The 10,572-nt window shown below is 41.5% G+C and overlaps 1 protein-coding gene across 2 annotated transcripts in view; it reads right to left on the minus strand.

Annotated features, from left to right (window-relative positions):
- Window positions 1-10,357, minus strand: part of GK5 (glycerol kinase 5) — a 67,835-nt gene extending 57,478 nt beyond the window's left edge. Inside the window, exons 1-2 of one of the 2 annotated variants that reach the window (XM_019024024.4) lie at window positions 10,035-10,357; window positions 314-407 (exon numbers count right to left, since the gene is read on the minus strand). In XM_019024024.4, the coding sequence (XP_018879569.1) occupies window positions 314-407; window positions 10,035-10,181 (241 nt within the window). In that variant the 5' untranslated portion in view covers window positions 10,182-10,357. The remainder of the gene's footprint in view (window positions 1-313; window positions 408-10,034) is intronic. The other variant, XM_055383144.2, reaches the window with a different exon arrangement.
- Window positions 10,358-10,572: the final 215 nt, after the last annotated feature.

Here is a 10,572-nt window from a genome sequence, read left to right on the forward strand (position 1 = left end):
TCCTCTGGTATTTTGTGCCAAACAGGAAATCAAAACAGCACTAGCTATAACCTGGAATGAGGAAATGGTGAGCATTTATATTACAGTCGAAAAGAGACAAACCAGAGGACACAGCAGATGTTACCTTTCCCTGACAAAGGAGCTCACTGTGAATTACAAATTTCCGTTGAAAAATGCTGGGAAACTGTAATCCCAATAAAATACTATATATATGTATAACTTAGGAAAACCACAACTACAGAAGCCTGAGGAAAACTATTACAAAAAAAAAAAAAACCATAAAGATTATTGTTATTTTTATAAATCCAATTACCTTTGACTGCTTCTTTTATTACGGCAACAAATTGAATCCAAAGAACATCAGGATCAATTTCTACCCAGCCAATCTGAGGATAAAGATTTTCTACCTATTAAGGAAAAGAAGATTTAGTAAAAACAGCATTAGATCAAGTCAACAGTATGGGTCTTTGGGTCTCAAAACTACTGGTTAAAATAATTAACATGATTTTATTATCTAATTAATTTTTATTGTTAAAATTGAAAAAGACGCATTTATGAGATAAAAAAGGACTATATGCCAACACCAAATAGCAGTAACTCATGAGTTCACAGAAGACTTTAGCTTTGTTTATCTCTACTTTAATTTTCTAAGTTTTCTACAAGAAGGTGTGTTTTTAAAATAAGAAAAAAGGCTTTTAAAAAATTAAAAATAAATTTTAAAAAAAGTGAATTCCAGTTCAGACCACGATAGAGTAAGCACACTCCACCCTGTCTCTTCCGCTAAATACAAATATAACACCTGGACAGAATGCATGGAGCAGCCATTGTGGACTCTTAAAAAGTATATGGCAGCAGGTGGACTGGGGAAGTAGATAAGAATTCAGGTACCATGGAACTGGTGGTGAGTTTCCCATTTTTCTTCTGAAATCCCCTGGCTTAGACTCAAGATATCCTGAAAACCAGAACTGGGAGCTAGGGCACAGAGGAAGCGCCAGGAAAAGCTCTACTGTTTTGGCTCAAAGAATGAGAAAGGGAACTCCTAACACTCAGAGGAAATGGGGCAGATCTCCCATTTTTCTTTTTTCCCTTGTCTCCATACTTTTATACCCACAAAATCCTGTAGCAGTGGCAGCAGCAGTTAATAATGGTATCGGTGCGTCTCAACAGGTACCTAAAATCCTGAGGAAGGTAAAACTTCCTCTCCAATCAGATGAGCGGTGATCCCAAGAGGGTGTGGTCAACCCCTATGGCTTTTTTCTCTGTGTGTTTCTGCTGCCTAACCCCAGACATACCCAGCCGAGTGGAGTAACAAAAGCCCCAGCTTTTTGGCCGGGGACCACAAGGGGAGGTTCAGGGAATCAAAAAGTACCAGAACCATCTCAGAGAGGGAGGAACTTGGAAAAGATACCACAGAAAGTTGTGTATGAACTCTTAGGCTCACCCCAAAGCTGCACTTGCATGGATGTAATCCTAAACACTATACCAAAGATACTAAGAACAGAACTAAAGGATAGACCACTGCCCAGGTCCCAGACTGACTACTAGGTTGCACACACACAGGGCAGATCCAAATAGTACTGCCAAGATTTTGAAAACAAATCTGACATTGAAACTGCAGTCAGAAGACTGAATTTGTAGCCTGAACCCAAATGCAATAAATACCTGCTAAAAGAAAAACAACAAAAATCCTCATAGGATTTATAAAAACCCCAGGGTCTTTTAACATAATATTCAAAATTTCTTGGATACAATCCAAAACTACAAGGTATATGAAGAACCAGAAAAATCTTAACTCACGTTGGAAAAGATAATCAAGAAATGCCAATGCCAAGATGACACAGATATCTGATAAATAGTCTAAAGCAGCTATTATGAAAATACTCCAAGAGGAGTGAATACACTTGCAACAAATGGAAAGACAGACAGTCTCAGCAACGGTAACTGCAGTAATCATTTAACTACATATGTGTATATCAAGGTCAGTATATCAAGACATCATGAAGAATGCCTTAAATATATCCCATTTTAAAAAGAAAGAAAAAAGAAAGTCATAAAAGACATAAAAAAGAAAAGTTTTAGAATTGAAAAATGTACTGATCAAAATTTAAAACTTACTGGATGGGCTCAATAGCAGAAGGGAGATAGAAGAAAATTAATAAACTTGAAGATAGATCAATAGAAATTATCTGCACAACAGAAAGAAAAAAGATTGGAGGAAAAAGAAGAACAAAGCCCCAGGACATAGCAAAAGGTCTAATATTTGTTTAATCAGGGGTCTCCAAAGAAGAAAAGAAAGGGTTCAGAACAGGAAAAAAAATTACTTGAGGGAAGTAACAGTGCTAAAAGCTGCCCAAGTTCAGTGAAACCTATATATTCAAGAGGCTCAGGAAACCTTTACCAGAATGAACCCAAAGCATTACACACCCAGATATCATAATTAAAATGCTGAAAACTAAAAGCAAAAAGTTTGAAACCAGACATTTCACATATACAGAACAAAAATTTAAATGACTGTGGATTTCTCATCAGAACCATGAAAGCCAGAAATAAGTGGCTCAACATTTACAGTGTGCTAAAAGAACTGCCATCCCAGATTTCTATAACAAAATCCCAATAGTATTTTTTGTAGATTCTAAAATTTACACAAGGCAAAAAAACTAAAATAGCCAAAACAACGTTGAAAAAGAATAAAGTCAGAGAGGAAAAAAAAGAATAAAGTTAGAGGCACAGTACCCAATTTCAAGACTTACTATAAAGCTACAGTAATCAAAATAGTATGCTATTGGCATAAAAACTGACACACAGATCAATGGAACAGAATACAGAGTCCAGAGATAGACTCACACAAATATTGACTAGCTGATTTTCAACAAAAGTACAGGGGCAATTCCATGGAGAAAAGATAGTTTTTTCAACAAATGGTTGTAACAATTGGACATCCATATGCAAAAAAAAAAAAAAAAAAAATCAGGCCAGTCATGGTGGCTCACGCCTATAATCCCAGCACTTTGGGAGGCTGAGGCGGGCATATTGTCTGAGCTCAGGAGTTCGCAACCAGCTTGGGCAACGCGGTGAAACTCCGTCTCTACTAAAATACAAAAAAAAAAAAAAAAAAAAAAATAGCCGGGTGTGGCAGTGGTACCTGTAGTCCCAGCTACTCGTGAGGCTGAGGCAGGAGAATTGCTTGAACCCGGGAGGCAGAGGTTGCAGCGAGCCGAGATCGAACCACTGCACTCCAGCCTGGGCGACAGAGCAAGGCTCCAGGTCAAAAAAAAAAAAATCAACCTCAACCCAAACTTTGCAACTTACAGAAATTAACTCAAAATGGATCAAGATCTAAATGTAAAATGTAAAACTATAAAATGTTTAGAAGAAAACACAAGGAAAATTCTTGTGACTTGGGGTTAGGCAAAGAGTCCTTAGAACACCAAAAGTATAACTCATATAACAAAAAATTGATAAATTGGACTTCATCAAAGTTAAAAACATTTGTTCTGCAAAAGATACTGTTAAGAAAATAAAAAGACAAAAGTACAGACTGGTAGAAAATATGTACAAATCACATATCCAGCACATGACTAATATCCAGAATATATAAAAAATTTCAAAACTCGACAGTAAGAAAACAAAGAACTCAATTTAAAAATCGGCAAAAGACTTCAAGCACTCCACTAAAGAAAACATGTGGATTACAAATATGTACATGAAGTTAGATATTCAGCATCATTAGCCATTAGAGAAATGCAAGTCAAATCAAATAAGTAAAGTTTTAAAAACTAATGATACCAAGTATTGATGAGGATGTGGAACAACTGGAACTCTGATACACTGTTGATGAGAATGCAAAATGGTATGTCCACTCTGAATTTCTTGCTAAGATAAACATTCACTTACCATAAAACCTAGCAATCCCACTCCTAGGTATTTACCCTAGAGAAATTTACCCTATAAGGTTGTACACAGGACTGGTTCAAAGCTTTTTAATATTCCCCTTAAAATCTGCACACTAATGTTTATAGCAGCTCTATTAATGATCACCAGAAACCAGAAACCACCTAAATGTACTTCAACAGGTGAATGAATGTAGTACATCCATATAATAGATACTACTCAGAAATAAAAAAGAATAAACAAGTGATATACATAACAATATGGACAAATCTCAAAGGCATTATGCTGAAAAAAATCCAGTCTCAAAAGGCTACTTGCTGTATGATTCCATTTATATGACATTCTCAAAAAGACAAGACTGTGTTATGGAAAACAGATCAGTGGTTACTAGAGGTTAGGTGACTGGGGAGATGTGACTACAATAAAGTAACACAAGGGAGCTTGGGGATTACTTCTACACATGTCCTAAAGTTCACATAACTATACACCAAAAGTCTATTTTACTTTAACTTAAAAAATAAAATAAATTTTATAGGCTGGATGCAGTGGCCTGTAATCCAGTACTTTGGGAGGCCGAGGTAGGAGAATTGCTTGAGCCCAGGAGTTCAAGATCAGCCTGAGCAACATGGCAAAACCCCATCTCTACAAAAATACAAAAAGGGTGTAGTGGCCCACACTTGTAGTTCCAGCTACTCAGGAGTCTGAAGTGGGAGGATCACTTGAGTCCAGCAGGTAGAGGATACAGTGAACTGTGGCCACGCCACTGCACTGCAGCCTGGGAGACAGAGGGAGAGTGTCTTAATCAATCAATCAATAAACAAATTTCATAAAAATCTATGGCTTCAAGTCAAAATGATGGCTTAAACATATGCATGCATCTCCAATTCCTCCCAGTCTATTAAAAGGAAAACATTAACAAGGTTTAAATGCACAAGGACAAAGAGAAGAGCAAATAGGATCAGACCAGATTTTAACAAATTTTTTTTTTTTGAGACGGAGTCTCGCTGCGTTGCCCAGGCTGGAGAGCAGTGGCGCAATGTCAGCTCACTGCAAGCTCCACCTCCCGGGTTCACACTTCTCCTGCCTCAGCCTCCTGAATAGCTGGGACTACAGGCACCCGCCACCACACCTGGCTAATTTTTTGTATTTTTAGTAGAGACGGGGTTTCACTGTGTTAGCCAGGATGGTCTTGATCTCTTAACCTCGTGATCCGCCCGCCTCAGCCTCCCAAAGTGCTAGGATTACAGGCGTCAGCCACCGCGTCTGGCAACAAATGTTTTTAATACGAACAGTGAGTGGGCAGGTGGTACATGGCTTAGGACAGAGGAGGAAATGCCAATACCTCACTGCCTGCTCATATTACACTGCATCTCTACTCACCCTGGCTCCCATTTCACTCAGAGTAAAACCATTATTCCTTATAATGGCCTATAAGACCAGAGTCAGGTCACCTCTACCCTTCTCCTCAGAATGTGAGTTCCTAGAGGGCAGGGAATGTGTCTCCTTAGTTCATTTTATCCCCAGCATCTAGAAGTGCCTATGGTTTCTTAGATATTCCATAAATATAAAGTGAGTATATGAATGAACATATGAGTGAACTATGAGAGTGATGCCCGTAAGCAAAGGGCAGAGATTCTAGGGTGGAACTCTGGAAATTAGAGGTTCCTCTGAAAGCTGGGATGCCAGATGGGGTTGTACGTAGGACTGGTTCAAAGTCTTTATAAGGAGCCCCAATTCCTTTCCTCCGTCCAGATCACTGCCCCTCCCTAACCTGGCAGAAAGAGAATGTAAGAGATTTATTTCTGGAGGGGTTGAACCAGAGTTCTGTACTTGCAAATGACAGATATACCTAAGTGCCAGGGCAAGGCATGGTACCAAAAAAATGCAGATAACCAATCAAGATCACTAGTTAAGGAAAATTTCTAACATGTAGTATGAAAAGGCCAAAATAAAGAAAAAAGGAACTCTGAGGATACAGTGACAATATGGGGAGTATAAGTGTTACACAAGGTGATGTGGAAAAAGAATCTCTTATTCCCCAGTGAGCTCATCAAAAAAACAGATTTAACACAATCTATTCTCCTTCTGTCAATTAATACTTCTGCCCTTTCTAGGCAAGGCTTTTATGACTACAGACTGTAATAGTTTAACTACAAGAAACACTTTCTTACCCCAGAAAACTCAATGTGGATATCATTGCTTCAAGGCTATAAACCTTCAGACTTGACTCAGGGTCACTTCCCCCCACTTTACCAATCAGGATGTCACATACCATTCCCAAACAAGTTGCAGTAGTGAAATCTGTTCTTTTACAGGAGAACCAAACCAAAATTAGATCAATTATATAATAAAAGTTAAATTTTTTTTTTATTAAAAACAAAAGACAACAACCACCTAGTCTGTTTTTCAAGCATGTACAGAGAGTATACAGTATTACTCTTTGGAGTGACCTTTCTGTCCTGTTCTTCCAACCAAGACTTTATCATTTTTTATAGTTTCTCATAATGGCATGATGTTCCACTGGGGAACATGATAAATATTCTCTATTTTTCAAACCAAAATATCAAATGTTCATATGTGGAGTTTCCAACACAAAATATTCTTCTAGTAGTTAATTCGTATATTTCAGAGTCCCTAAGAAAGATTTTTTAAAAATACAAATTACAGAAAAAAGCTAAAAATGTATCTCTACTGTTAAACATTTAAAAAAATAAAGGCCATAAGAAGTAAGATTGACGTCTTCTCACAGCCTATTTTGTTCTTGTCTACAAAGGGGAATCTCTTTTCTTTTTTCTTTTTTAAAAATTTCTTTCCCAGTATAATCAAATCATACACTAAGAGGTTTTAGGTTTCTATTATGCATTCTTTCCATTGGAATATTACAAGAGGTGTAATTTTCACTCGACAGAATAAACACAATCAAGTTCTGTGTCTAAGTCATAGAGCCCCATGAATTCCTAACATTTTAACTGTAATTCAATTATTTATTCTGTAACAATGAGGTAATAAACCAGGTACTAAGCAGCAATGGAGACCAACAAGATCCTTGTTCCCAAAAAACTCAAATGATCTGCAGTAAAGGACCAGTTGCTAATTGTTTTTTTAAAAAATTTATATTCATTGGCCAGGCGCAGTGGCTCATGCCTGTAATCCCAGCACTTTGGGAGGCCGAGGCGGGTGGATCACCAGGTCAGGATATCGAGACCATCCTGGCTAACACGGTGAAACCCCATATCTATGAAAAATACAAAAAATTAGCCAGGCTTGGTGGCGGGCGCCTGTAGTCCCAGCTACTCAGGAGGCTGAGGCAGGAGAATAGCATGAACCCAGGAGGCGGAGCTTGCAGTGAACCAAGATCAGTCACTGCACTCCAGCCTGGGCAACAGAGCGAGACTCCATCTCGAAAAAAAAAAAATTATATTCATTGTGGACCAGCAATTTTTAAGATACAATTAAGTTTTTAGTCCTAGTGCAGTAACTCGTGCCTGTAATCCCAGAGCTTTAGGAAGCTGAGGCAGGAGGAGTGCTTGAGCCCAGGAGTTCAAGGTTGCAGTGAACTGTGATCAGGCCACCTGGGGGACAGAGTTAGAATCTGTCTCTAAAAATAACAATAATTTTTATAAAGTTTCCAGAAAAAAAAAGCATACAAAATAAAATCCCAAATGTTTTATTACTAGAGTCAATAGACATAAAATTATTCTGCTAAGTTGCTACACAAGTTCCTAAATGCTTAGTTTTCTTTTATTATCTCAATCCCAGCAGCCCTGTAACTACACTTTAAGCAGTACTGCTATAAACTCCTACCACACAGAGGGGCATTGCTGCACATTTCTTAATCTATGACTGTGCTTTATCCGGGAAGAGCAGGCATTTTTTTTGTATTTTTATTTACTCATATCTTTCTTTTATCCAGACACATTTTCCACAGTTTAGAGTCTGTGCAAATCTTCCTGGCCTCCTGCCACTCACAGCAATCTTGATCCATCTTTGAGATTCCTCACTTCATTCCTAAAAAAACTAATGATCTGCCCCAAATTATATATTAACTGGGAAACTTTGCATTTTCTAGTAATTCATTTCTCCCTTTGGTTCCAAATATTTCAATTCCTTAAAAGAAAAACAAAAACAAACAAAAAAACAGTGCTTAAAAGTACTTTGTGTCTAGAATTATAAGGGAGACTTTAAAAAGTATCGTGTTTGTGATAAATACTCTTAGAAAGGTAATGAGTACCCAGTCACTGAAGGGTGGTGTCTGCCTTTCATTTTTCTTTTCAGGCTGGGATAGGGATAGTGTGTGGGTGGGTGGGCAGTGTTCCCACACAGCTAGCCAGAGAAGGGACCAGGGAACTGCTACAATCCCAGTTCCACTGTCTTGGTCCTGAAACCTGAATGGAGGCCGGGCGCAGTGGCTCACGCCTATAATCCCAGTGCTCTGGGAGGCTGAGGCAGGCGGTTCACCTGAGGTCAAGAGTTCAAGACCAGCCTGGCCAACATGGCGAAACCCTGTCTCTACAAAAATACAAAAATTAGCCAGGCATGATGGCGGGTGCCTGTAATCCCAGCTACTCAGGAGGCTGAGGCAGGGGAATTGCTTGAACCTAGGAGGCGGAGGTTGCAGTGAGCCGAGATCATGCCATTGCACTGCAGCCTGGGTGACAGCGGGACTCCGTCTCAAAAGAAAAAAAAAAAAAAAACTTAATGGAAGGAAGTCTGATGTTTCCCCAGAGCAAATGCTCAAAGCAGTCACTACTCACTGGCACTCTAGCTGGACCTTGCTCCTGGGCAAGTGCTACAAAGAAAAACACCTCTAAGGTGGTGGGAAGAATAGGACACTGAGAAAAAGGGGGAATACAGTGCTGCTGGGAATGGTTAGGTAACTGATGGCTCCGGCCCTCCCTCAAATTTCTAACATAAAAAGATGTTGGTACTGGGAAGAGAAAATAAGAACACCATAACAGGCTGGCCGCAGTGGCTCACGCCTGTAATCTTGGCACTTAGGGAGGCCGAGGCGGGTGAATTATTTGAGCCCAGGAATTTCCAGACCAGCCTGGGCAACATGGCAAAATCCCATCTCTATTAAAAAATACAAACAAATTTAGCCAGGCATGGTGGCCCCTTGCCTGTAGTCCCAGCTACTCGGGGGGCTGAGGTGGAAGGATCACTTGAGCCCAGGAGGTCAAAGCTGCAGTGAGCCGAGATCACAGCACTGCACTCCAGCCTGGGTGACAAAGTGAGACCCTGTCTCAAAAGAAAAAAAGGAACAACAATAAGAACACCATAACAAATAAATATTATTTTTGGTGCATTGACAATTGTGTATAAATCAACACTTCATTAATATGAGAACAGAAGGATATCAATTTGTTGGTTGCTGACCAATATTATCAACAATTCAAGGCTTTACTAACAACCAACCAATGATTTGGCAGGTCTCTCAAACGAGGGGAAATAAAGAATTTTATGAATTCTCAAAGATGGAAAATAGAAAAGTGATGACCACACAGCCTTCAAAACTTGCCCAATACCTCTAATATCCACGGCAATCAGTTGCTCACGTAAGGAACCAGCATTTTGAGGAGTAGTAGTTAATAATGATGACAAGTGAAGAATAGAGAATAAACTTAAATTCTACAAAGATATGAAAAGTTATTGAGGCACAAGTCCAAAGGCTATAATAAAGAAAAAAGAAAAAAAGTTTTGAAAAATTAAAATGTAAATAAAGATGTGGTGGGAGATCTATCAGGGAAGTGCAGGAAGAACCAAGCAACTCACAAACCACCCTCTGGCTGGATGTGCACAGCCTGCCCAGTCCCGTCCAGCGAGTCACCTCAGTCCCATCCAGGTAAGGCCGGACAGGTGGCCCCCCAGGTGGCAAGAGGCAAGCGAGCGGCCCAGGTCATACACCGGGCCCCTGGCACCCTCAGCCTGGACAGGAAGGGCGCGCGGGATTCAGCCCAGCCGAGGGAGGGAACGCGAAGACTCAGCCGGTCTGGGAGCGCCGTTCTGGCCCCAGGGCCCGCGGGTGCTGCAGGTGGCCGCGTCCAGGGCGGTAGGTGGGGCCTGCCCGCTCGCCTCCCGAGGCCGGACCCCGGGACTCAGCGAAACCCAGTCAGACCCGCGCCCCACGCCCGCCCCCAAGTCACCTTCTGCACGCTGGAGCCGCAGACCCGCGCCGCCCGGTCATAGACGTGGCAGCGGATCACAGAACTGCCCACATCCAGCCCCAGCACGAAGCCGGGGTGCCGCGGCTCCTGCGCTCTCTGCTCCGGGTCCGTGAGCAGCCCCGACATCCCGATCCCGCACGCCTCTCCGCTACAGCCGCCTACCCAGAGGGCGCGCTATAAATCCCGATGCTCCAGAGTCCCAGGGCGCCGCGCCGGGCCGCCGCCCCCAACCCGGGCTCCAACCCGGCTCAGCCGGAGAGCCTAGAGAGGCCCGGCCCCTGCCGCCGGCTCCACCCCGACGCCGTGACGCCACGGGCGCGCGCCGGCGGCTGCGCGGGAGGGGTGGAAGTGAGCGGGTTTGCGCCGTGATCTGGAGCCCCAGATCGCCACCCATGCTCAGCCTCCAGTCGCCGGCCGCGGTTGGATTGACTTGGCCCTTAACTCTTGTTTTTTTTTTTTTTTTTTTTTTTTTTTTTTGAGACGGAGTCTCACTCTGTCGCCCCGGCTGGAGTGCGGT

This window comes from Gorilla gorilla, chromosome 2 (genome assembly GCF_029281585.2).
Source record: "Gorilla gorilla gorilla isolate KB3781 chromosome 2, NHGRI_mGorGor1-v2.1_pri, whole genome shotgun sequence".
Classification (NCBI taxonomy): Eukaryota; Metazoa; Chordata; class Mammalia; order Primates; family Hominidae; genus Gorilla; species Gorilla gorilla.